This window comes from Penicillium antarcticum (genome assembly GCF_028974205.1).
Source record: "Penicillium antarcticum strain IBT 31339 chromosome Unknown utg000003l_segment0_segment0, whole genome shotgun sequence".
Lineage (NCBI taxonomy): Eukaryota > Fungi > Ascomycota > Eurotiomycetes > Eurotiales > Aspergillaceae > Penicillium > Penicillium antarcticum.
In genome coordinates, this window is record NW_026695301.1 from 1,565,137 (window position 1) to 1,592,309 (window position 27,173).

Below are 27,173 nucleotides of genomic sequence, written 5' to 3' on the forward strand. Positions count from 1 at the left end.
AGTAAGCCGAATATCATTTGAGGTAGACAGTAAGTGTAAAATAGAAACTCCAGACTTTAGCATCTAAAGATGATCTAATACGAGCACAACATGGGCCGATAGGCTGCCCCTGGCGCCTCCAACTCTGGTTAAATTTCCCCTCATTTCTCCCGTCTTGTCTTTTGTCTTCTCTTGGTATTTCATAGCCTTGGCTTTTCTTTGCTTCTTTACTTCTTTGCTGTTCTCTTGACTGTGACGTCGACTCTCCCCGCCTGAACGATCGGCCTCGACGGCAGATAAGCTCCACATTTTCATCTCCGCAATTGGCTTCACTCCTGCAACGCTGCATGTATGGCACGCAAACTAAGCCACCAGAGGGTCACCTATGGTAAACCAGATCGCAACATTCTTCATGCTGAAATACTGACTGTGAAATACTAGTACTCCCTCTGCCAGATGCCCCAGGCGGGCATCGGCTGGGGGTCAATGGTCTGACCGTTGACCGTCAGAACTCCATCCTGTAAGTACTTACTTCTCTCAGTCTGCCGGGATTCAGGATCTAGACTCTTAACGGTCTGTCCTGCGGGCGGCGGAAATTTAGTTCTCCAGCACGTGGGTTGCACGGATTCTAACACGACGTTTCTCTCTCTCTAGGTACTCCGCGGGCCGCGACGGCGTGATCTGCTCGTGGGATCTCGACTTTTCCTGCCCTTCCTCGTTTGCGCCCACAGACCTTGCGACCTCGAGACGGAAGCCCAGTCCGACTGGCTTCAAGACACAGGTGCAGGCTCACAGCCACTGGATCAACGATATCGTCTTGGCGGAGGATAACTCCGCGCTCGTTTCCGCTTCGTCCGACACTACCGTGCGACTCTGGCGCCCGCATTCCGAGTCTACCGATGTCCCCGAGCGCATCGGTAAACATACGGATTATGTTAAGGCCTTGGCGAGTCCGGGTGGCCATGCTACCTGGGTTGCGTCCGGTGGTTTGGATCATAAGCTCTATCTATGGGATTTGAATGGATGTGGAGAGATATTGAGTATTGATGCCGGTGGTGAGGATGCTACTGAGAAGGGCTCTGTCTATGCTCTTGGTGCGGTATCGTCGGTTCTTGCTAGCGGTGGTCCGGAGAATGTCGTTCGGGTATGGGATCCCAGGTCTGGAAAGCTAGTCACCAAGTTTGTTGGACATACGGATAACATCCGCGATATTATGGTCAATCAATCTGGTGATACGATCATGACGGCTTCGTCAGACCAGACAATTAAGATTTGGTCCCTTACAGCGGGACGATGCATGAATACCCTGACTATGCACAACGACAGCGTGTGGTCTCTCTACTCAGACCACCCCGACTTATCAGTGTTCTACTCCAGCGATCGATCTGGTTTGGTGGCTAAGACTGATACACGAGGTTCTCCCGATCCCGAACAAGGAACCTGCGTTGCGGCACTACAAGAACACGAGGGTGTCGTCAAGGTCGTGGCAGCAGGAGACTACATCTGGACTGCAACTCCCAAGTCGAGCATCAATCGCTGGAGAGATGTTGATACTACACTTGATATCGAGCCGCCGCCGGACCCGGCCCCTACCATCGAATCTACCGCGGAGCCTGTCAAAAAGGTGGAAGATGGCCCTAAGAAGATTCCATTCAATGCCGCTCTTCAGCTCTCGGCTACTTCAACACTTCTTGGTAGCTCTACTCCTAATGGAAACACCCCAGAGCCCAATCTGGAAGCAATCGGTTTAACGATCCCGGTTCATTCCTTACCAGAAGAAACAATCGAGGGTCAGCATGGCTTGATCAAGTGTCTTATGTTGAATGATCGCATGCACACACTCACTCAGGACTCTGCGGGAGAAGTTGTGCTCTGGGATCTGTTGAAGGTAATTTAAAGCTGGTCAATCGCATTCGGCGCCAACTGACATCGTATAGTGTGTTCCGGTCAAGGAATTTGGTAAGCGTCATATTGATGATGTTGCGTCAGAAGTCAACACCACTGAGAGTATTGCGCATTGGTGTACGATCGATGTACGCACTGGTCGACTTTCGGTCATTCTGGAACCGAATCGTTGCTTCGATGCGGAGGTCTATGCTGATTGCGCCGATTTGGCGCCCTCTGATATGGCCGAGTTTAGAGAGGATCAGCGAAGTAAGTATCATTTTCTATGTGCTGATTTCTCTTCCTGTTGTCAGCCTTCATGTCCTGTTTACTGACAAATCGTAGTTAATCTTGGCAAATGGATCTTGCGGTGGCTCTTTGCTCCGGTGGTGGAGGAGGAAATTCGCCGAGACAACGAGTACCGTCAAGCTGCTATTGCAAAGGCAGAAGAAAATGCTCGACAAAACGCCATCAGTACATCAGTGCCGGCAGACGACATCCCGCGCAGCGTTGGCATTCCTATCTCGAATCCCAATTCAACATGGACCTTGCGCCCTGGCCCAGACTTCCCTGCCAGTCCCAGCACCGGTATCGGCATCAATGTTGGCACACCATCATCAAATTACTTGAGTACTTCCATGCAGAGCAACTCTCCGTTCCCTATGTTTGAGCCAGATACTCCCGAGCCTTCGGGGCCTACACAATCACACCTTGATGGCGGGCCATCCTCCTTCTCGGATCGAAGTGATTACTTCTCAAACAGGCCCACGGTGCAGACCGAAACATCTATCATGTCACCTTTGCCCTCCGAAAGTGGTGCCTCCAATGCGGGGGTTCCTCAGTCTCCCGCAGAGCCTGATAAAGAGGAGCGCAAGAAGGGTGGATCTCTCTTTTCGAAGAAGTTCCGAATGGACTTCCCCAAGAAGTTGACTCGTACTTCTACTGATACCAAGCCTCAGATTCTCGAAGAGAAGGCTGAAGAGTCTGAGGTTTCTTCTGTTAAGGAGAAGGTGTATGAGCCCAATCTCTGTGGTGTTGTTGATCGGATTCGTCATGACTATGAAGAATACCTGTCTACAAATACCAACCTCGAGTTAGAGACAGCTATTACACCCAGTCCACAGAATGAAACACCCCGGTTGGATGTTCCTCCTCGGGTTGCGGTCTTCATTCAGGAGGAAACAGGTGATACTGCAGTTGCTTCCGATCTCTACCGAGGCAGCGTGGATCGAATCGGCGAGGATCTTGAGAGGCTCAAGAAATCAATTCCCCATTGGCTTGGTGAGCTTCTTCTTAAGGTATTTTTGCGTCCCAGATACCCCTATGATACTTTGCTAATGATGCATCACAGAACCAAATCCCCTTCAAGGAACAAGTCAAGATTGCATTCGTGTTGAAACCCTTCGATGATTCCCTGCCAGCAGTCGTCAAACCGGAACCGTATGTGTTGAACCGTCTCCACCCTCCACCAACTTCACTCCATGGAACTGACAACGCTCTTTGTAGACCCGCCATGAATGGCGCACCACCCCCAAGCAACTTGAATCCCAACACCAATGGTTCCCGATTGAATGCGAACCGCATGCTTCGCGCCAAGAAGGTTCTCGCTTACGTTGCTGAGCGCATCGATCCTGCAAACCCCGATGACCCCGAGGAGTCTAGGATGCCACCGGAAGATTATCTCGAGCTATACTGCCAAAAGACGGTAGGTCCTCCTGCTCTTCACATTCCCATTTTATGTACTGACAATATCCCAGTTCTGTCCACCAAACATGACCCTAGCAACAATCCGCACATGCCTGTGGCGCACCTCAGGAGACATGATCCTCTACTACAAAGCAAACGGCAAGAAAGAAATACACCCGCCTCGCTCCCTACTAGGTTTCGACGACAACCCAACCCCCGTAGGCGATTCCAACGGCACAAACGGCGACCACGCACCCCCAGGTAGCATCCACTCAATGACGAACTCAGGATCCGTCGCCGGCTCCGTCGTGACCTAGCGAGAAAAGACGGTAACTCTGGTGGTTCTTCTCCCAACTTTTCTTTTTGTCTGTTTGTTTTAAATGGCACATTCGCTCTCTGGTGTAGGCCAGTGAAATATGGATATGGCTCTCCGGTACATATGGGGGAGATCTTTGCTTTGTTATAGGATTGGATTTGAATTTAGCTTCGGCCTTGCTGCTTTTCTCTCTTTTGTTTTCTTGTCTGTCTGCTTCATCGCACGCATTTGCTGTTAATTCTTGATTCTTTTTTTTTGTTGGTATTGTTAGCGCATCTGGTAGTGCTTCTGCCTCTGGCTTGGCTTTTGCTTTGAGCCTTTGCTTTATGCCCTTGCAGCTTGCATTTGTACGTAAACTCGAGATACCTTTTCAGTGTATGTGCTTGCTTGTTTTCTTATGTTTTGTATGTTATGCTGTATTGTATTGTGCTAAATTGTAGCGAAGTTAATATTATCGAACTTGTTTGTTGTTCAAGGTCTCCTGGTACTAGTCTTTGTTGACTCTGTCTTGAATATCACACAGACGCCAGTATCATAGAATTGACCAACCGGCCAAAAAAAAGTATATTACAATAATCACTAATATAGTTTGGGACGAACAGAAGAAACTTGCTTAACCGGAACAATTTATGTACAACCGGCGCTCATTGACAGCATCCATTCCCAACATTAGGCATTTCAAAGGTATCCAGCCGACAGAAACAAGACGAAGTCACAGGAACATCAGCAACAGCAGCCGCAATAGCCAACTGCGGCTGAATAACACTCGCCTCATCAGTCTTCCCAAGACGCACCAAGCATTCATGATAGCCCTGCAAAGCCCATACATTGTTCGGATGCCGCCGTGCCCGAATAAGCGTACTATCAAGACCCAAATCCGCCCGGTAAACAGCCGCCGCATCCTCCACATGCCCTTGCTCCAGTAAAAGCGCAGCATAAGCATGGCGAGTCGGCTGCATCCAGCTCCAAGGCTCACTGTACCCCAACCCATCATCCAACTCAATTGAACGGCGCAGAGCCTCAAATGCCTCCTTGTAATCCCCGCGCCGGTATTCAATCTCGCCATCCAACATTTCCGACGCCACCCCAAGAATCTCAATGCACTTGTTAGGCCAGTCCAAGCGGGTATCCGGGACCCGCGCCCTTGCTGCCCGGTATAATTCGCGTTGATGTAATGCCTCTGGAACCCGTCCAGTAGCCGCATATGCCACGCCCTTGGCGTAGTGCGTTATGGCTATTGTCATGCAATATATTTCAGGGTCGGTGGGAATCTGCATCTCAATGATTTCCTCCCACATGCCGAAACGAATCATGACGTGGGCGCGCACAGACATGAAAACCTCAATGTAGTCTGACATGGCCGAGAGCAGTTTATACGGTAGGGTCGCTTCCATGCGATCCACGGCGTCAAAGGCGGCCTGTTTTTGGCCGGCGAACATGGCTGCATAGATCAGTGAGTGGTAAGTATGTAGACGGTATACTGAGTAGAAGTTAAAGGGTCCTTCGATTGAGAGCCATTTTTCGTCGGAGATTGCGGCGCGCTGGTTGGCTCGTACGGCGCTGCGGTAATCTCCGACTAGGACGTCTAGATGGGAGGGCATGTGTTGGATGTGCCCGGCGTCTGGGACGAGGTCGCGGAGGTAGTCTGCGGGTCGGAGGCCGAGCTCTGGGAATGGTGACATTTCCACGAGGTGGATGTACATGTGTAGAAGGCCAGGGTGTTTTAGGGCACCTTTCTGTTCGAGGGCTTTTTCAAGCACCCTTTTTGCTTCCATGGTGCGTGTTCCTGGATTTGGTTTGCCTGTGACCAAGTCCCACAGTTTCCAGGGTGTCAGGCTGATCATTGCATCGGCATAGAGAGTTGCCACATCCAAATCATCTGGGAAGCTTTCATATGCTTCTTGCATTGCATCCGCGTATGCGACATTCTGAGCAGCTAGTTGTTCCATATTGGCTGGTTGGTCACTTTGATAGCGAGCGGCGATTGCCTTTGCGAGAGCCTGCTCCACAGGCGACGCATTGGCAGCGAGCTGCTTTGCCCTGCATGCAGCTCGGTATGTGTTTTCCACGACGGATTTCAACTCATTGCCGAGGAAATCCCATGGTTGATTGTAGTTGGGACCAAGGGAATAGGCCAGACCCCAGTAGGCCATCATACAAGTCTCGTCATGCACGAGGGCCTGCTTGAAACACGCGGCTGATTCCTTGTGGTTGAAGGAATATGCCCATGTCAGGCCACGATCAAACCAGGTCTGCGCGGCAGGGCTGGATGTGGTGATCGACCTCTTGAACGACCCTAAATTATAGGGATACTCGTCCATGATGGAGGCCCGCATCCTGAGTCTATAATGCGGCGAGGTGGCGAGAAGGGGATGCAAAGTGAAGTTGGCATTAAGCGGGGTTGCACACGAGGCTCTTCCGCCCGTAAATGTACCCAACGGATTTGGGCGACCTTGAAGTGCGCCGTCCCATTTCCTTTTGTGAGAAGAACAGTACTTTTGTTGCATTGTGTTAGATCGCTGCGAACGATTCCCAGGATTATCGGTGGATCCCATCCTCAACTGTCACTGACGTCGATCTGATAGTTTCTTCTCACAATGGAAAGGCGCAGGTGATAAGTAACTATTCAGACATCCTACTGGATTTCTAATATATATGGGACCCTGAGGTTCCTATTTTCCCCGCCGGTGTGGGATCATGCCACCCATCGTGCACCCACTTTTTTGTGCACTAAACGTTGTGAGCAAATACGGGGCATTATGAGATAAATAAGGATACGGGGTAATTTTATATTATCCAATTTGACTAACTATCTCAACGTCAGAAGTGTTCCCATCATCCTCACTGGTGAGGAATAATGCCAGGGTGCGCTAACAATATATCGCGAGGGATATCGCTGAAGAACGTTCATTTCCAGCTATATACCCACATTTGCCAGATTAATTGTATTCACGGACCAGATTAAACAGCGCAAAATGGCACCATACCGGCCGAAGGAACTGAAGGCCTAGATCATCGAGAAAGATGTCAAGGCATCACCGGAAGCAAGTGCTTCCCCAATGACACGAGCTTAAGATACTGGTCACGTAAGATTGAGAGGCCCGTGGGATATTAGTTTGTTGCTTGCGCCCTTGGGCGATTGTACATTGAGCAAATTAGGGCTCCATCTAAGTACTGCCGTATCTGGCGTCCACTCCTGTACATGACTCGAGACAACCCAGTCCTGATAGCAGTCCGTCGCCTATTATAGAGACACATTGACACTGTATAGGGGCCAAGAGGGAACCTTGCTTGATTTTAGGTGGGTAGGACAGACAACTGCCAAATGAAGATGTCTCAGGTCATATAGTTACCTAAGTAGGCCAGGGAGAAAGACTTAGCAGGCTATGAATAGTACAATTCTATTGATCTCCGCGGATAATCACTTACCAGAGATGCCAAAGGAATGGCCAAGTCTGTGAAAAGCAAACGTGCCCGCGGACCACGCTACCGGCACCTTGCTGTCTTCCCAACTGGTACACCCCGGAACCAATAGCACGATGGAGTTTACCGAGACCCTCGTTGCCCCAAATGCTAGGAGCTGCAGCTACTTGATAGAAAAAGTAGAAGCAAGATCCAGATATGTGGCGAGCCTGCATGCGGCGACGAAATTCCTATTCGAGTCTCATGCATTGCAGATCCCGAGGCTGAGACCTGTTAGTTGAGCCTTTCAATTGAGCAGGCAAATGGCTTTTCGGCCCACAAAACGCAATGTCGACCTGCATACAGGCATTGCTCTACTGTAGATCACGTTGATCTCAGGTGATCCATTTTTCTCTTTCATCCATCCCTTGGCCCCCACATCTCCCTTGACTCACAGCACCACGCAAAGCCTTGAAACGAGTCACTACCCAATCACCGACAACAGGGTATCCTATTTCGAAGATTTCCTCGCGGATCGTCTCAGAGCAGCCCCTTTTCCAACGTTCGTGCTCCGGGCATGTACATACATGCTCTCTATCCCGGCTATAGTGCTCGTTATCGTTCGTTACTGGCCGTTATTTGAATTCGATACTGCCAGACGTCGTTTGAAATGCCGATCATGCGGAAGCACTGATCTTATTGAGGAATGAGGTTCCCAGTGTGGGGAGCTGAATGGATGGAAGACTGAGATTTGGGGGAAACGCCACATGGCACTAGGGCACGGCTGATCACCGACTTGGCCAGGAACAGGAGTTCGTCTTGTCAGCTTCCCCTCGGGCAAAATTTTTGAAATTGTTTCTACCGCTTAATGAGCGTTTCTATTGGCCCCTATGTGCATATTTCTTGTAGCTTGTTTTGGTTTATTGGAGGCTAAGCTTGTTGTAGACTTGATGTACCTGAATCGGGGCTTGGTGCTGATAGTCTGACTGCAAGGCTGCAGACTATTTCTAACGCCCCATGCTTTACGCCCTTGATTGATAATCTAGGTGAGGGATATTCTTGCTCATACAATTGAGCGTATAGCAGAAAGGGGAAATTGGTATTGAAGGTGGTTATTATTGGTCTCCTTCATTTCTTGGCTTTCATTCCTGAGTAGGGTATCTGTATACCTCATTAGTATCCTATGTTGAAGCATTGCTAAGCTGTAGCCTCATGAGGACCACAATCCCCTTTCGGTAGTTCCACTCCCCAGGCCACGCTCAGCTGATGACCATGCGCGGAAACTGGCAACATCGACACGAATGTTGACTAGCGAATATCCTACAGTCCAATACCACGAGGACGACCTGACTCGTGGCGCCTAAATACAATTCTTTTAAGCCCTGAATAGCATCTCGTCTATCTCACCTGCATGGATGTAACCCCAGGCATGCTCACTTTGGACGAAGACATCATGACCAAGATACTCGTCCACAGAGGAGTTTCCTATTCGGTAAAGACAGTATCCTCAGCAATGACAATCCTACCGATAGAAAAGAGCTATAAAGGCCCCAAGAAGCCCACAACAAAGAAGACCATCCCAAGCAAGCAATAATCTAAACCCAACCCCAAACCCAACCAAGCACCACCAAACCAAAATGTTCACCTCAACCATCATCACCAGTCTGATCCTAGGCCTGGCCCAGCTCCCATGCAGCCATGCCCTGCCAGCAACCGAAGCCACTCAAAATGGCTTCATAATCAACCACGTCGCCTCCGACTACTTCCCGCACTCAAAGAGCGACCTGAGCGCCTTCAACGTGGATGTCCGCTATGTGGGCTACACACCCGCAACACAGGACTGGCTGACAGCCCTGAACCCGCACAGCGGAGCTAGCGACGAAGACAAGGCACGCATGCTCACCGAAGCAGCCTACGCGAAGCAATACGATGACAACGATGCCGACATGGCAAACGATGTGCAAGCTCTGCTAGCGCACATCGCTGGCAACAGCACCATCAGCAGTGGTAGCACCAACGGCAGCATCCAAAAGCGATCCAGCTTCGCGACTAGCGCTGCGCATGCGGTTGTCTGGGAGGCGTGCAAGGGCTTTTTTGCTTGCATCTCCGGCGAAACTTGCAGTTTCAATCAGGATATTGGCAAGGCCCCGCGCAGTCACTGCGAATCGCATGGCGGTTCAAACTGCTGTATTAGTTGGTCGAACTATAATGTTCGTGCTGGGTTCTTTGCTACTACTTGGACGACTTGCAATGAGGAGGTTAAGGCTGAAGGAAAGACTAGTGCTTCTTGTGAGGGTTATGGAAGCAGTGACCAGGGTGGTGATGTTTGTCTTAGCAACCGGGCTTCAGGGTGTACTTAGGTGGAGTTGCTGGCTCTGATATTTGATGGAGATTGTGGGTTTGCTTTCTTGGGAGAACAGACGAGGAAGAGTTAGATTGATATTGAGTTTGTTGAAGGATTTTGGCTTATTCATTTTTGATGGAAGATGTGCAAGATTGTTACAAGGAAAGGGTGGTGATCAGTGGGATCTAGCTGCGTATAATTGTGAAGCGTTACTTGGCCCTTTAGTGTCAAATTGAGATCCTTGCCTTTTCGAACTTATCCCACCTTAGTACCAACTTGAACCAACATCTATTCAAACATTCATCTTACTCTGACTGATATCCTACGCCATTGAATATCTATTCGTCCACCCTCTATGCGCCGACGTTCAAGTACATCGAGGAACTATTCACATCATATAAACATGCGGGTGTAGAAGGACTTATAGCCACTGGAGATCAATCCCCGAAGGCGGATATCTGCCAATGGTAGGGGGGGGGGGGGTTCGGCGTTTGGTCAGCAGATCAAACGCCGAACAGAAAATTCCTACTTTCGACTTGCCCACTCATGTCGAACATGCAACAGCTGATTGGCTTTGTCTTTACATCAGTCCACTATTCAGGTCCTGAGTCATTCTTCTTGTCCAATTTGAGAATCCCCTGAATTCGACCAGGGTATATACGTGTCACGTGCTTGGTGACGTTTCATACATCGCGGACCTTAATTTGCCATTTACATCTTCCGAAATAACCAGTATGCCTCGAGCCGCTAAGCCCCCTGTGAAGGCTGCTTGCCTTCCATGGTGAGTAATATATTCAGTGCTGATTACTAGTTGCCTTGCAAGCTAACATTGCTCCCAGCCGATCTTCAAAAACCCGTTGTGATGGTCATCATCCCTGTGGTATTGTATGTCTAATTCAAAATTGAGTTTGGGAATCTCATTCGCTTATTGATTTTTTTTATTAGTGTACAGGCAAGAAACGAGATTGCCATTACCAGCCCAGTCGCCGGGGTGGTCCTCGGAGAGGAGTCCGATATGAAGAGGCACAGCGCAAATCGAACACATCAAATACTTCAATCTCCGATGTCACCGAGGAATTTGGTATATTAACTCTTTTTCAACTCAGGGTCACTTTCTAATATCTGGTTAGAACCATTTCTGGACAACATGATCGGCCTGGTAACCCCATTTGCCGGTATTCACAACCTGGATCTATCACCAGAGGCTCTGTCTGTTGGACATGGAGCTCAGCAGATCTGGGGCCAATTAACTCCTCACGCGGACAGCGCTCTGGACTCGGCTACTCAAGCCGGGGCTGAATCACCAATGATGCGCGCTTATCATTCCGAAGGAGACATGTATGTGCAAGAACAGTATTCCAAGGTAGAGCAGAGGACTGACTCAATGCACAGTATCAATGCCTACTACCTGTATCTTCATTCATATCTTCCGTTGCTACCGCCCTCGGTGGTGCCCCAATATGAAGATCGGCCAACGGTTATCCGGCCTTTTGGAGAAATTTCCCAGGCAGAAAAGTCACAACTGCCATATTGGCCAGAGTCGTCGCTGGCACTGGCTTTATCTGCTATGTTGTCTCTAATACCTGTTTCTGAGGATCAACTACCAACAACCGATGCGAGTCTCACGCTGAGGCGGTCATATGCTCAGCTCTTTGCTCAGACAGCATTAGCTGCCGTTGAGAAAGAGATCGACGATCTATCTCCTGGATTGGGTGCAGTGCCTGATACAGGTTCTTCTGAAGTGCGAAGCTCGTTGCATCGTCGGCTGCCTGCTCAGCTTGAACCAATCCTGGCTCTTGTTGTTCTTGGTGTCTATGAGTATATCCAGCGTGGCAATGTTTCCAGAATTCGGGCTCGGGTCAATCAGGCCATTACAACGGCTATGGATATATCACTCCATAGTCTCGATGACACAATGACCGAATTTTCCGAGGCACAGAGACGAGTCTGGTGGATTACGGTGTGTTGAATCTTCATTCAAATGCGTCGGGCTTTCTCTAATAGTTCTATAGTTATGGTCGACTTACCTGTCATCAAATATCAATCTCGCGGTATGGGGGGTAAGCGCTTATATTCATTGGATTTCAACTGACCGCGATGGTAGTCCCCAATTCTCTCTTTCCATGACCCACGAATTACGACCCCATATCCTAAATTTGATGTCTATTTACAGGTATTTGCCCATTTCTTCTTTTCGGGTAACTAATTGTCCTCCCACTGATTTCATAAAGCCATGGCCCGTAATTATGAAAGCGCAAGAAGCTCTCTTCGAAGCCAACAAAATGGTGCAAAATATCGAACGTGTAGATGAAACGACCGACCTCTCCGACTTCAGCGGTCGAATACAGCGATTAGACGCCAAGATTGTATCTCTGATGACCGAAGCAGACCGCCACCTTCTGGCAACATTCGACGAGACACCGGAAGCATCTGTGGCTCAAACAATGTGGATGATCAGCCGCCTATTCATCCATACGTGAGTAAACCCCATATCACGATTTATACGTCAGCTTACAATTCTAGTGCTCGCGTACGGCTTCATCGCTTCAGAGCCTTCATGGATATCCCTTTATTTCTAGACAAATACTGCGATCTCACATCAATAAATAGCCACGGCTTCTCGCCGAGCATGTGCACACCAAAATGGGCAACAGACAGCGACAATCCATTTCCTTTCACCGAACAAGAATCCTCGAATATCTGTCTCAAGTCCTCACTTGCGATAGTATCAATATTCCGCTCTCTCCCATCTCCAATGTGCCTTGATAGGCAAACCACGGGTGTACATGATTCATCATTTGGTTCTGTGAAGTATCCAAGAATAATTCCTGTCTTTGCATGCTCAGGTATGCAGGGCTGTTATGCTCTCCTCATGCTATTGCACCGGCTTCGCGCCTGTATGGCGACGGATCGGCTTGCAACTTGTTACCATCTTCTCAATAAGCCCGGACCTGCGTCGGAGATTTCTGATGTTGAAAGATTGACTGAGGAGTTGCGGCACGGTGTGGAAATTCTTGTGAGATCTATGAAGTCGGCTGTTATTTTTGAGGGTGTTGGCGGTATGGGACGTGAGATTGAGGGTGCTTATATGGCTGCTTTCCCTGATTGCCCTGGTATATAAAATTGGTTCACGGCGAACAATGACTAATTCAATCTGTACATTACTGTATAATATTGGAAATACAGGAGTCTCTTTCTTTCTTTGCGATCGGAATTTTGGAAATATCTGTATTTCCCTACGTTGTTGATGTATTTCATGCAAATATACATATCACTGCACCACAGTTCTTCTCTCAATCACGACCTCTTCTTTCCCCTACACTGAACCGCTCATCTGTAATACTGAGTATTATTATCTTACAAAATATAGGCATTGATAAAATGTGACGCTACCTATACAGCCAGGCCTTTCTTGCGCGAAGGCCGGTCACGTTCTCAGGAAAATCAATTTGCCGGGCCGACGATATCATTCTGCTGCGCGCGATACGATCTACAAATCGGCGATGGACATGGGTTCATGGTAATATAAGCTCTATTCTGGGGAGAGAGTAGATATGGCTTCAAGCAATATATCAGTATCGCCGTTTTTGTTTCAGCGATGCTTCCAGCAAGCATGGTCCGGGTCGCGACGGGCCCGCCTCACACCTGGAAATGTCGACTATAAGAAAGGAGCTGTTAATGACAAAGATGTTCTCCAGCTTCCACGAAGAATTGGTGAGCCCTTGGAACCAAAATTTTACGTTAATTCGATCATTGCTAATGCGAATTGACAGGAATCGCTGTCAGCGGCGGTGCCGACTCCATGGCTCTGGCGTATCTGTGTAAGCAGCTGGAACGCTCGCCGGAGCTATCTGGAGCAATTTATGTGACCGCATTTGTGGTTGATCATCGCGCTCGCCCAGAAAGCACCGATGAAGCCCAAAAAGTGGCTGGTTGGCTTCGTGATATGGGTACAGTTGCCTGCCTTCCTTTGCGCAACAACGTCTAATGATCTTCTCAGATATCAAAACACATGTCTTAAGGCTGGACTGGTCGAGGTACACAACTGGAAAGAACCAGACATACCCTAAATCAGAGGCCTCTGTTCCTATGCCCTCTGCCTTTGAAACTCACGCCCGACGACTCCGTTTCCAGGCCCTTGGTTCGGCCTGTCAGAGATTCCGCATTGGAACACTTCTCTTGGGCCATCATCAAGATGACAACGTCGAGACCACCATTTGGCGACTTTCCTCAGGTGCAAGGGGATTAGGGCTTGGCGGCATCCCCGAAGTGGCTCGAATCCCAGAATGCCATGGCCTTTATGGAGTTTCTGAAAGCGGATCCATTCTATCAATGCCCTTGAAACCAGAGACCATTCCTGAAACCAAGATTCGTTTCATCGGGCGAAGCCAAGGAACCGTTACATTCCCTGATACGAGCCTTGAGCCAGAGAACGACAAACCTGAATCCTGTTTCAGTCCTACACCTTCATACATCGCAAGCGGCGGTATTTTCCTCTGTCGCCCTCTCCTATCCTTTCCAAAGACCAGTCTCGTGGAAACATGCCGCATGAACCGAGTCCCCTACGTCTCAGATCCCACAAACTTCGACCCAACCCTCACTCCCCGCAACGCCATCCGCAGCCTCGTATCATCTAATTCTCTACCTCGAGCTCTGCAATCTCAATCTATCCTCTCCCTAATCCGCTCAAGCAAAGACCTCCTGGAAGACTCAAATGAACTCTCAAACACCCTCCTCTCATCCCAATGCAGGTTACTGGAATTCAACCCCGGGGCCGGGTCAGCAGTAATCCAATTTCTAACCCCAAGCCTCGAATCCATCGACCCCCAAATCGCATCTCTATCCGCATTCCAAACAAGACAAATCCAAACCCTCGTCCTCCGCCGCATCACAGAACTGGTCTCTCCATTCCCGGACAGCCATTTCGCACTGCGAAGCTACGAGCCAATGGTTTCGCGCGTCTTCCCTGACGCAGATATCTCTCGATCCACCACTACTACCACCACTACCAATGAGGGCGAACACAAGAAACAAGCCTTTACCCTAGGTGGTGTTCTCTTCCAACCACTTACAAACGAAGAAGGTCATAATATATGGCTGCTATCCCGCCAACCCTTCATGAAAGGTCGAGACCCCGTCAAGCGACTATATGTCCCGCCACGAGGCGAGTTCACTCCGTGGTCCTTATGGGATAATCGATACTGGCTGAGGTTCAATTTTGAGCCTAGTGACCCAGCACTGGATATCCGTGCAGTGAGGAAATCACAAAATGTTGATATTTGCCTACGACCTTTCACACAAACTGATATGCAGAAGATGCGTGCGGATGCTGAGGGAACGGGGCCGAAGAGTGAACGTGTTGTTGATGCGACAAAATTGAAATTTTGGGAAGAGACGCGCGCATTATTGGCAACTGAAGTACCAGCTTCGATGCGCTTTACGCTTCCTCTTTTGGGAAAGGTTGAGATTGGGTCTAAAGGGAGTTCAGTTGACCAGATGAACTTCCAACCTTTGGCGCTCCCGACTTTAGATTGCCGTCTACAAAACCACGAAGCAGAATATGATTCTCGCAAGGAGGTGGAATTGGTGCATTGTGGAAAGCACTGGAAATTGAAATGGCAGTGGATGTACAAAAACATTGACACAGAGGCGCTACGCCTGATGGGCTGGCCCCTTGAAGACACCGAAAACGCTTAGTGTACGTGTACATGACAACGACAGTTAGACAAACAAAAAGCCAGCCCTGTAATAACTTGATTTCCTGAGCTATGCATGTATTATCAATGGCCATCTGTGCGGATAGGCTAGTATGGGGATGACAAGAAGTCGAATGAATACAAGTAAGAAAGGATCATGGATATGATATGCAAATGAAGGTGTGTTCAAAGGAAAGGAAAGGTTTGTGGAGTATCAAAATACAAGGTGAAAGGAAAGAATAAATATGACAGGTGGCTGTGTATGGATGTGTTGAAGGAAAGATGAGGGAAAGGTATGGAAACCCTCGATATCATGAAATCGGTCATTGATCACTCGCCTTGACTAGAGCAGCAGCGGCTTGCTGGGCACGAAGGCCTCCAACTTCTCGTTTCAGTCGGAAGTTCTCCTTCTTAACACGGTTGATCTCGTCTAAAGCACTTGCCAGCTGGGATTTCAGGGAGTCCTCCCCATTTCCTGAGCGGACGTCCTTGGCAATCTTGCTGAGCTCGGTATTGAATCGATCATAAAGCGCCTCGTTCTCGGCACTCGCTTCGCGGTAAAGCTCGTCGAGTTTCTTCACACGTCGCTCGCTGAGAATCAAAGACGATTCCAAGTCTTTTTCAAGTGCAGAGGTGCGGCCACTGTACTCTCCACTAAGCATATCGAGCCGGGATTCGAGGGTGCGCATGCGAGCTTCAAGCGCTGCGCTGTTATCAATAGATGTACAGCTGTTTGCGCGGTTCATACTGAAGTCCAAGTTGAGCTGTTTCGTTGGTGCAAACGAGAAAGATTGTAGCTCGTCACTAAGTGCCGTGAGCTCATCTTTGAAGCCTGATTGAGTAGATGATTGATCCTTCTTTTCCTGCTGCACACGATCACGTAGCTATACCAATGTTAGTGAAATAACTTTGTCAGATAGCGAAAGCCAGGACAAACCTTTTGTGGACTCTGCATCCGTATTTTCGGCTTCTGCGAAGAAGACGAGGACTGTGGCCTTCTGCTATCTGAGCCATTGATTGTAGGTCGCTCTCGAAGGCCTGGCGTACGTTGGGGAATACCAGACGCACGAGACCGTCTGTTTTCGTCGGCAGGGGATTCAGAAACACTTCCCCGAGACTTCGATGTTCTCTCCGTGTAAGGTGACTTAGGGTCAATGTTCTCCTTGCGGCTCGGTGTAGACGGTCGATTGGGTGACATTCTGCGAATAGGTGATCCCAACCGTACTGGTGAACCTGATTTCGCCGGTGACTTGTCGCGCGAAGGCGATGTTGGGATATAGCTGCTCTGAGGCCTGGGCTGCCTGGTGGGTGTAACAATCTCTCCACGAGAGCGGCTAGAGGGTGTCACCGGGCGGAGTTGCTGAGTGGGAGAGATATTTGATGATTCCGAGGATGCCGTATTTGGTCTCAGATCCGAGAGCGAGCTCCTGCGTTTCCTACGAACCCTTGGGACGCCATCATCAGATATTCCTCGGACAGAAGACAACGATGGGGGCTTCTCATAACCAGTGCCTGGTCTTGAGATAGTCTCTTCAGATGCAAAGCCGTAGGGGCGATCGCGGGATGTAGGACGAAGGAATCCCAGCCGGGCGTCCACGTCGGTCGACTTGGATCGGATCAGGGAGCCCTTGGGGGTATTGGGCTCCGAGCCTGCTGGGCTTTGTTTCTTGCTTAATGTCCGTAGAATTGAAGCAACCTTGCCTTCTCCTTCACTTTTTTCGGTCTTCTCACTCTTCTCGCTCTTTGAACTGTCTTTATGCAAGAAGCCGAATCGTTTGCGGAAAGAAGAGGAATTGGAGCCGACAGATCCGGTATTGCCATGTGAGTTCTTCGATTGACTGACGGTCAGGGTTCCTTCCACTGAAGTGCCACCAGGGATGAAGTCTTCAAAGAGATTGTCAAAGTCATCCACCAGACGATCCAAAAGAGAAACGTGATTTATAGGATCCCCATCTTCGGTTATTACCTCTGCAAACGCCATGGTCAGAGCACCACGATCCCCATCATTGCCTGATGCATCGAGCAGCTCGGCAAGCAATCGAATAATCGCAGCTAGGGCACGTCTGTTTTGGGGGCTCATTTCGGAAAGGAACCTGCGGAATTGCTCGTCAAAGTCGCGTGGGATCATGGTATCAAATTGGTCCTGGACCCATTTCAAAGAAGACGAGCTCAGAACAGGGCCCATACTTCTTTTCCATGCGTTCGCCAAGAAGGTCTCAAATGCAACAAACAACGTATCAACAGGCACTTCAGCGGCAGCCTGGATCTTGCTTGGGTCTTCGAGGAGAATGTTATAGAGCTCATTGACCGGTGCTCGGTCGGCGTTATCTCTAGCACGAAGCATTCGGCCAAGGATGTTTCCACTTCGAGACTGCAGAGACAGGATATAAGCCGCAAAGGTTTGCTCCAGCAAGCTGAACTGGGCATCCAATCCCCGAGAATCGGAAGCGCCAACAACGGAGATCTTGTTAGTGCTTTCCTCCTTTCCCTTTTCTTTTTCCTTCTCCTTCTCCTTTCCTGGAAGCGAGGAAGGCAGCGTGTTTGATCGTGACAATTGGCCTCTTGGTGGAAGCATTTTCGGAAATTCGCCGGTCAAGATTGCTGAGCTGGGTCCTTTTAGCGTTGGAATATTGTCACGACTGCCCCCCAAGAGATTGGAAATCAGTTTGGTGGGCGAAGGTGGTCGGAATCCTCGCGAAGACTTGACCTGTGTGATCAAGCTGCTGGCGATGTACCGAAGGGTTTCAAAATTGGAGTGAATCAGTGGCCCCGCCAATACCGGGTTTCGAGAACTGTGTAATGGGGACAGGAGATATTGAAGGCGCCGCGAGAGAGTTGGAACAAAAGTCTCAACTGTGATCAGATCGGTCGAACCAGACCCAACCACAGTCTCGATATCCAATCTATACTGGCCACCACTCGGTGGGGAAATGGAGATGACGACCTCTAGATTGGTGCTTTGCAAAATTTGACCACTTGCAGCCCTGGTTGTATCGAATACAACTCGTATTTGAGACGAGTAATCCTGGCTCATCGTGGTACTTTGGCCATCCTCACACACGCAGGCCAAAATCCCGACATTGCTGGCCAACCCAGTAGGACTCCGTAGGGACCACTTTCCTCCTTCTCGTTCGCTTTCCGGGAATCGGCCTTCAATCTTCGCTTTTGAAATCTCTTCGATCAAGCGATTGGCTCTTCCTTCATACATGGCTGTCAACTCCAGCGCAAGCATATCCGATGGTGTATTGATGTCGGCTGGTATGGTCTTGGTTGCGATTGGCAAAACAAACAAAATTCGGCCACAAGTGGATTGCATACATCGAATCTTGTGAAATTCCAACACCTTTACAACCTGGAGTTCGGATTGCGGTAGAGACATGGAATTGTCAGCGGTTGGTGAGGCTGCATTGTCGATTTCGGCCAACAAAGCACGAGCGGTAGCTCTGCTTTCAGCAGGCTTCGCCAGAAGAACAAGGCAGTTTTTGTATAGGAGCATAATCCCTGCACTGGGTCCAGGTGCCTGGGTATCTAGGCTGTATGGAGGCGTAATCTCGTTGAAATCGACAGCCGTGATCAAGCGACCTTCCGGGAAAATCTTAACAGGCCATCCATTAACAAGCTCTCTCAGACGTTCTAGGCCTTGGGCATGGCTGGAAGGGGAATCGTTATCCAATGCACAGATGTCCTTCACGATATCTCGCGCTTTCAGTAGAGTTCGCACGGCAGGATGAACCAAGGGCAAACAGCCTGTCATAGTATCGATAAGCAGACTGTACCGAGGAAGTCGTTGAACGGGCTCCATCAGCAAAGAACGCAATCTCTGCTCTCCTGTCTCATATACTCTTCGCGAGAAGCTGGAATTTTTGTCTTTCATGAAAGAATTCAGCGTCTGTGTAAACCCAGTGTGCGCCCGCATGTAATCTTTGTATGGATCTGAAAATCGGGGGAGCCATTCGAGGAGAGCCGTGGCAAATGCCACGGCTCCGAGCGCATCTTTGGTGTCTCTGGAGCGTCCTCGCGTGGAAGGAAGCTCCGTGTCCTGGCCGATATCTGTAATGGCTTCTTTCTCTGTGTCATCAAGTACTTGTCGAATGACATCAAGGAAGCCAAGGTTGACATTCAAAATGTCATTCAAACATGGTGGGAACAATGCTGCCAAAGCTTCCTCGGAGGGGCTGGTGCTTGATGGCCGCCTCTCATGAGCGTTTTGGCGGAATTCGTCTGCAACCTCATGGACCAAGGAATACAGCTTGGCAACATATCGTTCCTCGGTATCAACAAGCTCGCACATAGTTAGACGGAGAGCCTCTTTCTGACTTCTCGCAAAAGTCCGCGATTTGCTGACATTGGTCGGTTGAGAGGGCGCACGCCTTAATCGAGATGTCGGCAAGAACATAGGATCTCCAAGTGCTTCGATGAGTGGTGTGTATGGTCCATACTGTGGGTCTTGGGTATCCTCCATATCAGATCCCGCGCTATTGCGTCGCTTGGATGGCTGTATAGTGTCCGCAGGAAGCAAAACATCAATATCAATCCATGGAACTTTACGTTCCTGATATGCGCTCCGAATATCTCGAATTATCTCTGACGAGTCATCCACTCTGACCATCCGGTTTGCCAAGTCTGCCGCGTGCATCTCATCAAACATCTTTGGGGGCTTTCCAGCCCGCCCCGCACGAGCCACTCCTGTCAGACGGTTCTTGACTGGCTCTGACAGCTCGGCGAAGTATCTCAACATGCTGACTGCCAGCCCGCGACACACCTCGTCACCTTGTTTGTCGCGGGGTAGGTGGTTGACGGCCGCATATACGGGAGCAGCGGGGGAGACCGTAATTCGAGGATAACTCTGAAAGCCGGCTGGTGTGAAGATATGGGCTTGAATGCGCGAGCTGCTGACAGTCGCATTGACGGTGGAGACAGCACCGTAGAACACAAGTATGGACGATAAACATGAGTCGACGACATGGTAAAGGCTAAGTTGTTCGAAGGGTAGTTCCGCCATCGTAGGACTCGGGGGAGGTGCGATAGTCGCCATGGTGAAAGATGCACGTGTAAACGTGGAGGTGCAAGCGGAGAAGGCGCTATGCGTGATAAACAAATGGAATGCGCCGCCGGGCGTAGCAGGCGCGATGTAACGAGTAACAAGAAGCGAGTAGCGAGAGAAAGAAGGCGCAATGGCGCAATAGTGTTAATGAGAGGATTTGTTTTCGGGCTGAGGGAATGACAGTTCGCGATATAGGATTATCCTATGGTTGATGCGATCGCGATCGCGCTCCCCTCCATGGAAGCCGAAGGATAGGAAGTGGCCAATCAATTCATGAGAACAGGTCCAGAAAAAAGAAAGGTAAGAAGAGCAAGGAAGTGAGTGAGATTGAGGGGAGTTTGTTTTGGCGGGGAGAGAAGCGGTGGGTTGATATCACGATAGCCCGATTGCGGGTATTAGCGCCCTGCTAAGAGAATGTGGTGGAGCTGAGATTTTCTGGATTCTTTTTGGTCTTGGGCTTCATCGTTGTTTTAATTGTTTCTGTTACTGTCCGGCCAACGCTTGCAGTGTTATCCCCAACCGCCGCAAGGAGTGTGACCAGTCACATCTCGAGCACATGGGTTCCGTCACTTACATACTTGTTTGCTTCTTTCGTTTCCGATAGCTACACGAGCTTAATTTTGGCACGTTCCATAGAGAAAGGATACTCTAGATCATATTGTAACAACGCGATTATACCCTGGACAGGTTGGATAGAGTCATTTAAAACATAATAACCGATTTCAAATCGATCTTTGTTTACTTGGAAAACATATCGACCTAGAAGCAAAATACAGGCTTTATCAAAGATCTTGTACAGCTCAGAATGTGAATATCCTTCACAGCTGCCTGATTGCAGTCAACATATTAAGCCCATAGCAAGTAGATAGTTACAGTGTCGTGTCAACAAAGTGAATCCCACCCATGGATGCATGCCAATACCGGAGAATACCATATTACCCCAGCGGGACTGCTCTCAGCCAACAGTATCTGCATAATACACCTATTATCGTATGTATGGTAACTTACCCCTGGCGTAGGCGGTGAGCAGGCGGGGGAGACGCTAACCCCGAACAGGCAAGCAGCAGTATGATGAGAGACCAGCTGTTTTGTTCCGACCTCCAACATGGTGCCGTCAGCATCTCTTGTGATGCGAGATTCCATTATGGATTCAAGTCTTCCAATAGCCATCGACCCCGTGGCGTTGGTGACCACTGAATGTATCACCGTCACCTCGTCCATGCGCAAGCATGCCCGCTGGGCTCACTCCTCGGTCTCCGCCATCCTGGGCGGCAATGGAGCCTCTCGTGTCTACGAGCGGGATACTTCTGCTCCTCCAAGCCCTCGCAAGTCTACCCAACCGACTCCTCGCGATGATGATCATGCTTTGGCCAATCGGTGGGGCCTCCGGGGCAAGAAAGGGAAGAGCATGCAGGATAACCCGTTAATATCGGCCTTTACTCGACTGCGAAGCGACCTCAAAGGATGTAAAGACATTCGAACCTTTGATACTCCGGCCCTGCTTCACCCATTCTTACAGGTTGTCCGCTCCTCTTCGACCTCCGCCGCAATTACCTCCCTCGCCTTGGTCGCCATCACCAAGTTCTTCTCATACAACATTATCAATCCAGACTCCCCACGACTCTCCATGGCGATGCAACTACTGTCCGCGGCGATTACACACTGTCGATTTGAAGCGAGCGACTCTTCGGCGGACGAGATTGTCCTGTTGCGGATCCTCAAACTGATGGAGGGCGTACTCTCCCGACCTGAAGGCGAGCTGTTGGGAGACGAGAGCGTCTGTGAGATGATGGAGACCGGATTGAGTATGTGCTGCCAAAGTCGTCTGTCAGAGGTGCTCCGGAGATCTGCCGAAATGGCAATGGTGAAAATGTGCCAAGTGATCTTCATGCGGCTGTCGCATCTTGATCAAGATATGCCAGCAGGACCGGACCCATTTGCAGGCGAAGATGCAAAAAAGGACCCTCTATCTCGCCTCAAAATGGACCCATCCGTCAATGGAGATACTGTCACATCCCAGCACCTATCTGCTATCAGCGCAGACACAGCGGCAGTGGACAGACCCAGCACAAGCCGCGAAGGTTCGCCCGAGCAGGGAAACAACAGTGGTGCCGCAGCTGCACCACCCAGCCCGCATGATGACACCGAAGCCGACGTTCAGCCATACTCCTTGCCATCGATAAGAGAATTGTTCCGTGTCTTGATTGACCTGTTGGATCCCCATAATCGGCAGCATACTGATGCCATGAGAGTGATGGCGCTTCGAATTATTGATGTGGCTTTGGAGGTAGCAGGGCCCTCAATTGCTCGGCACCCCAGTCTGGCCGTTTTGGCCAGGGATGATCTCTGTCGATATCTCTTCCAATTGGTCAGGTCCGAACAGATCGCCATTCTTACAAGTTCCCTGCGCGTTGCTGGTACATTGCTATCTACCTGCAGACCCGTTTTGAAACTGCAGCAAGAGCTGTATATCTCGTACCTCGTGGCATGTCTTCACCCTCGGGTGGAAATCCCTCGTGAACCTGGGATCGACCCCTCACTATATGAAGGCATTCCCCAATCACCAAAACTCGTCAAGCAACCGGCATCACAAGCAAACAGTGGTAGGTCTACGCCTGTCCCCGTCAAGGACCGACAAAAGCTCGGACTTGAAGGTGGTTCAAGGAGGCCCGAAGCTCGAGAAGCCATGGTAGAAAGTATTGGTGTTTTGTCCCGGATACCCAGCTTCATGGTTGAGCTATTCGTCAACTACGACTGCGAAGTGGACCGAGCCGATTTGTGTGAGGACATGGTTGGATTGCTTTCTCGCAATGCTTTCCCAGACTCTGCAACTTGGAGCACGACAAATGTACCCCCGTTGTGCCTGGATGCTTTATTGGGTTATGTGCAATTTATTTACGACCGATTGGATGATGATTCAGTCCAAGGAGACTATCCCCCGCAAGAGCTCCTGAAGAGTCAGCGCCAGACAAAGAAAATCATCATCAAGGGCGCACAAATTTTCAATGAAGAGCCCAAGAAGGGAATTGCCTTTCTTGCCAGTCATGGTGTTATCGAGGACCCCAAGAACCCAGTATTGGTCGCCCGATTTTTGAAAGGAACCTCACGGTTGTCCAAGAAGGTCCTCGGAGAGTACATCTCCAAGCGCGACAACGAGGAACTCTTGGGTGCTTTCGTGGATCTGCTAGACTTTTCGGGACGCAATGCGGTAGAGGCGCTTCGAGAGCTTCTCAGTTCTTTCCGACTTCCCGGCGAGTCGCCACTTATTGAACGAATCGTTACGACCTTTGCAGAGCACTACATGGAAAAAGTCAACCCCGCCGGTATTGCTGACAAGGATGCACTTTACATTTTGACCTACGCCATCATCATGCTGAATACAGAGCTCTACAACCCTAATGTCAAGTCACAAAACCGTATGACCTGCACCGGATTCGCCAGAAACTTGCGGGGTGTGAACGGAGGTGGGGATTTCGCAGAGGAATTCTTACAGGAGATCTATGATTCCATCAAAAACAACGAGATCATTCTGCCCGACGAGCACGAGAACAAGCATGCGTTTGATTATGCTTGGAAGGAATTGCTGCTGAAATCATCAACTACCGGTGAGATGGTAACAGGCGAGACCAACGTGTATGATGCCGAAATGTTCGAAGCTACGTGGAAACCGGTGGTTTCGACTCTTTCATATGTGTTCATGTCTGCATCGGACGATGCCGTGTATTCTCGTGTTGTCAATGGCTTCGATCAGTGTGCACAGATTGCTGCTCGATATGGCCTCACTGAGGCATTCGACCGCATTGTCTTCTCACTTGCGTCGATCAGCACTCTGGCTACTGCTAAGCCTCCAAGCACAGCCCTCAACACGGAGGTCCAGGCAGGTCAAAAGAGCGTGATGGTGAGCGAGCTTGCCGTCAAATTCGGCAGAGATTTCAGAGCTCAATTGGCAACAGTGGTGCTTTTCCGAGTCCTATCGGGCAACGAGGCCACTGTCAAGCAAGGCTGGGAGCATATTGTTCGCATCCTGAGTAACTTGTTCATCAACTCACTCACACCGCCATTCGATGCTGAACTCACGTCTGAGCTTGATGTTTCTCCGATCCCGCTGCAGCCTCCATCTCAAGTAGTTGACCGGGATGGACGAAACAATGACTCTGGACTTTTGTCGGCATTCACGTCCTATCTTTCGAGCTATGCGGCAGATGACCCTCCCGAGCCTTCAGATGAGGAACTTGATAACACACTCTGCACAGTTGATTGTGTGACGGCATGCTCGATACCTGAAATTCTATCAAATCTCAAGTTAGTGGACAGGCTTTGTTTCTGATCTTGTGTTGATAGTGCTAATCGAATACTTAGATCTCTCCCTCTATCCTCATTGGAGGTGCTCATGGAGGCTTTGCTATCTCAGCTACCAGAGGAAAACGCGCCGGCAGTTATTGCGGTTAAGCCGGAACGCCCATCGCCTACATCTAGAATGACAGGCAACAGAGTGGATCCGAACTCGCCGAAATACGATCCCTCGATGATCTTTGTCTTGGAGTTAGCCACTGTGCTCACTCTTCGCGATGACAAGACCTTGGAGGTTCTCGGCGAGAACCTGGCAACGACCCTCCAAACACTGGTGCGCGATGCAAAGAATCTTCATCCCCTGACTGTGTCTCGCGTCGTTTCTTATCTTCTCAACCTTCTGCGACTGAGCCATGTAAGTACTGTCCAGAATGCTGCTGCGTTGGTCTCTTCCCTAACTAATCATTTTCCAGGACCAGCACTTCATGCGGGTACCTGTCGTGCTTCATGCCATTTCTGGGTTCGACCAGGATATCCTCGAAACCGTTGCGACTCCAACTGTGAAGGGCCTATCAAGATGTATTAGCCACACTGGTCTTCTCCGAAACGAGATCACAATCTCGCCCGATTTCTGGTCAATTTTGCAACGCCTCCACCAGCACGAGGCAGTTGCCTCCCTAGTTTTTGATCTTCTTCAAAGCATTATCGAGTCAATGCCCGACATTGTCACTGCTGATAACTACGAGTTCGTGGTTAGTCTGGCAAACGACTTTGTCAGTGCTGGACGTGTGGGATCCATCGAGGAGCGACACAGAGATGCCCAGGCACGCCGCAACAAGGGCACGAAGTCCAAGTCAAGGTATGCCAACATTGTATTCTCCGCCATTCTCCATACTTACTTGTGCAGTGAAAACCAAGTCGTTACTCGCGGTGTCAGGGCAATTGGTCTGATCTACCGCTTGACCGGCCGAGTGCCAGCCCTTATCAAGCAATCCCACCTCGAGGAGACTGAAGGTAAATAAGGGCTCCTGAAAACGAGCTTGAAACGAACTGACATGATCCAATAATAGCCTGGGCTGCCTACTGGTCTCCCATCTTCCAGTCACTAACCAGCCAATGTATCAACCCATGTCGCGATATTCGTCACCATGCCATCTCCACGCTGCAAAGGTCTCTTCTATCAGCCGAGCTGATCTCGAGCGACGATAACGAGTGGGCCGGTATCTTCGATGAAGTCTTGTTCCCCCTTGTTCTGCTTCTCTTGAAGCCCGAGGTCTACCATTCCGATCCTGTTGGCATGAGCGAGACCCGATTCCAGGCTGCAACTCTGGTCTGCAAGATCTTCCTGCGCTTCCTTGACCAACTTCCCAACAGGACAGGCATGCTTCCTCTCTGGCTCAAGATTCTGGACATCCTTGACCGCATGATGAACAGTGGCCAAGGTGACAGTCTGGTAAGTCTCCTTCTATCGTGCATTCTTTATATCTCCACAGTCGATCTAATGCACTTTCTTCAATCCTGTAGGAAGAGGCAGTTCCCGAAAGCTTGAAAAACATCCTCCTTGTGATGGCCGATGGAGGCTACCTAGTCTCCCCATCGCAAGACCCAAGCAAGGAAGAAACCTGGGTCGAGACCCGTAAGCGCCTGGGCCGCTTCCTACCTGACCTCTTCACTGAGGTCTTCCCCGAAGCTTCTCAGGAAGCTGAAACGTCCCGCCCGGGCTCTGTCATCGCCTCTCCAATTCAACCTACGGAGGCAGAGAAGAAGACTGAGGATAATACCCCTCAGGAAGCCGGAAAAGAAAAGGAGACTGCTGACACCGAGGACCAACCTGCTCCCGAGGAAGTCCAGGAAGGTATTTCGTAGTGGGAACGTCTATCTTTCTGATGATTTCCGCGGCCTTCATCCTCAGCCATAATGTTTCCCTTATCTTCTCGGTTGTCTTTGCATTTACATCTAGAATAGCGTTAGGGTCTATGCTGTACTGTACCTTTTCCATTACCTAGTCTCATTTCTTTACCCCATTTCCCATGTAGATATAGGTTCAATTTGATTATGGTGCTGTGTTCCAAAAAGCAACCTGTCACTCATATCCCTGGTGAATTTACTACCATGTATGCAAGTGACTACAATACAGTCGATAAAACTAAACAGTAACGATAATTTCAACCCTTGATCTCAATTATATCTTACCCGGGTACTGATGGTCAAGCTTACGTACGACTACTAGTTTTCAGCCTTATGGCAAGTCCCAAAGAGCTATCACTAATGCGGAATAGAAATTCCTCGTATATTGGCTGATGATAGACAAGAGGTGACACGAAAAGTATCATTCCATCAAACAACCTATACAAACATACACGTACAGCTAAAACAGAGCGCCACATCAAATCAGGTATCCCAAAACAAGTAAAACGAAAGCAGATAACAATGGAAATGCGGCAAAAGCCTTTCATCCAGGTTCATAGCTCAAGAAAAAAAAAAAGAAAAATCATGATTTGGAATGCAGTGGGTTGGTTAGACCAATGAAAA

The 27,173-nt window shown here is 49.6% G+C and overlaps 7 protein-coding genes across 7 annotated transcripts; 5 read left to right on the forward strand and 2 right to left on the reverse strand.

The window, feature by feature from the left end:
- Positions 1 to 330: 330 nt before the first annotated feature.
- N7508_003295 (WD repeat protein) lies at positions 331 to 3,866 on the forward strand (the record flags this gene model as incomplete). The annotated part of the gene is made up of 8 exons (XM_058461361.1): positions 331 to 367; positions 421 to 499; positions 634 to 1,867; positions 1,917 to 2,133; positions 2,209 to 3,161; positions 3,215 to 3,303; positions 3,370 to 3,568; positions 3,621 to 3,866. The coding sequence occupies 8 exons, from the start codon at positions 331 to 333 to the stop codon at positions 3,864 to 3,866; spliced, it is 3,054 nt and encodes a 1,017-aa protein (XP_058321938.1).
- Positions 3,867 to 4,509: 643 nt separating this feature from the next.
- Positions 4,510 to 6,186, reverse strand: N7508_003296 (tetratricopeptide repeat protein; the record flags this gene model as incomplete). The annotated part of the gene is made up of 1 exon (XM_058461362.1): positions 4,510 to 6,186. The coding sequence occupies one exon, from the start codon at positions 6,184 to 6,186 to the stop codon at positions 4,510 to 4,512; it is 1,677 nt and encodes a 558-aa protein (XP_058321939.1).
- A 2,718-nt stretch (positions 6,187 to 8,904) lies between these two features.
- N7508_003297 (uncharacterized protein) lies at positions 8,905 to 9,627 on the forward strand (the record flags this gene model as incomplete). The annotated part of the gene is made up of 1 exon (XM_058461363.1): positions 8,905 to 9,627. The coding sequence occupies one exon, from the start codon at positions 8,905 to 8,907 to the stop codon at positions 9,625 to 9,627; it is 723 nt and encodes a 240-aa protein (XP_058321940.1).
- Positions 9,628 to 10,264: 637 nt separating this feature from the next.
- Positions 10,265 to 11,580, forward strand: N7508_003298 (uncharacterized protein; the record flags this gene model as incomplete). The annotated part of the gene is made up of 4 exons (XM_058461364.1): positions 10,265 to 10,392; positions 10,451 to 10,496; positions 10,557 to 10,692; positions 10,742 to 11,580. Coding segments are annotated over 4 exons (1,149 nt in total), but the record flags the coding sequence as incomplete, so codon positions are not given.
- Positions 11,581 to 13,165: 1,585 nt separating this feature from the next.
- N7508_003299 (tRNA lysidine(34) synthetase) lies at positions 13,166 to 15,308 on the forward strand (the record flags this gene model as incomplete). The annotated part of the gene is made up of 3 exons (XM_058461365.1): positions 13,166 to 13,325; positions 13,385 to 13,561; positions 13,612 to 15,308. 3 exons carry the CDS (start codon positions 13,166 to 13,168, stop codon positions 15,306 to 15,308), a joined length of 2,034 nt encoding a protein of 677 aa, XP_058321942.1.
- A 322-nt stretch (positions 15,309 to 15,630) lies between these two features.
- Positions 15,631 to 20,342, reverse strand: N7508_003300 (putative Rho guanyl nucleotide exchange factor; the record flags this gene model as incomplete). The annotated part of the gene is made up of 2 exons (XM_058461366.1): positions 15,631 to 16,191; positions 16,245 to 20,342. 2 exons carry the CDS (start codon positions 20,340 to 20,342, stop codon positions 15,631 to 15,633), a joined length of 4,659 nt encoding a protein of 1,552 aa, XP_058321943.1.
- A 1,114-nt stretch (positions 20,343 to 21,456) lies between these two features.
- On the forward strand, positions 21,457 to 26,507 carry N7508_003301 (uncharacterized protein; the record flags this gene model as incomplete). Its single annotated transcript, XM_058461367.1, has 6 exons — positions 21,457 to 24,653; positions 24,711 to 25,056; positions 25,115 to 25,500; positions 25,549 to 25,655; positions 25,712 to 26,094; positions 26,166 to 26,507. 6 exons carry the CDS (start codon positions 21,457 to 21,459, stop codon positions 26,505 to 26,507), a joined length of 4,761 nt encoding a protein of 1,586 aa, XP_058321944.1.
- Between the last annotated feature and the right edge of the window lie 666 nt (positions 26,508 to 27,173).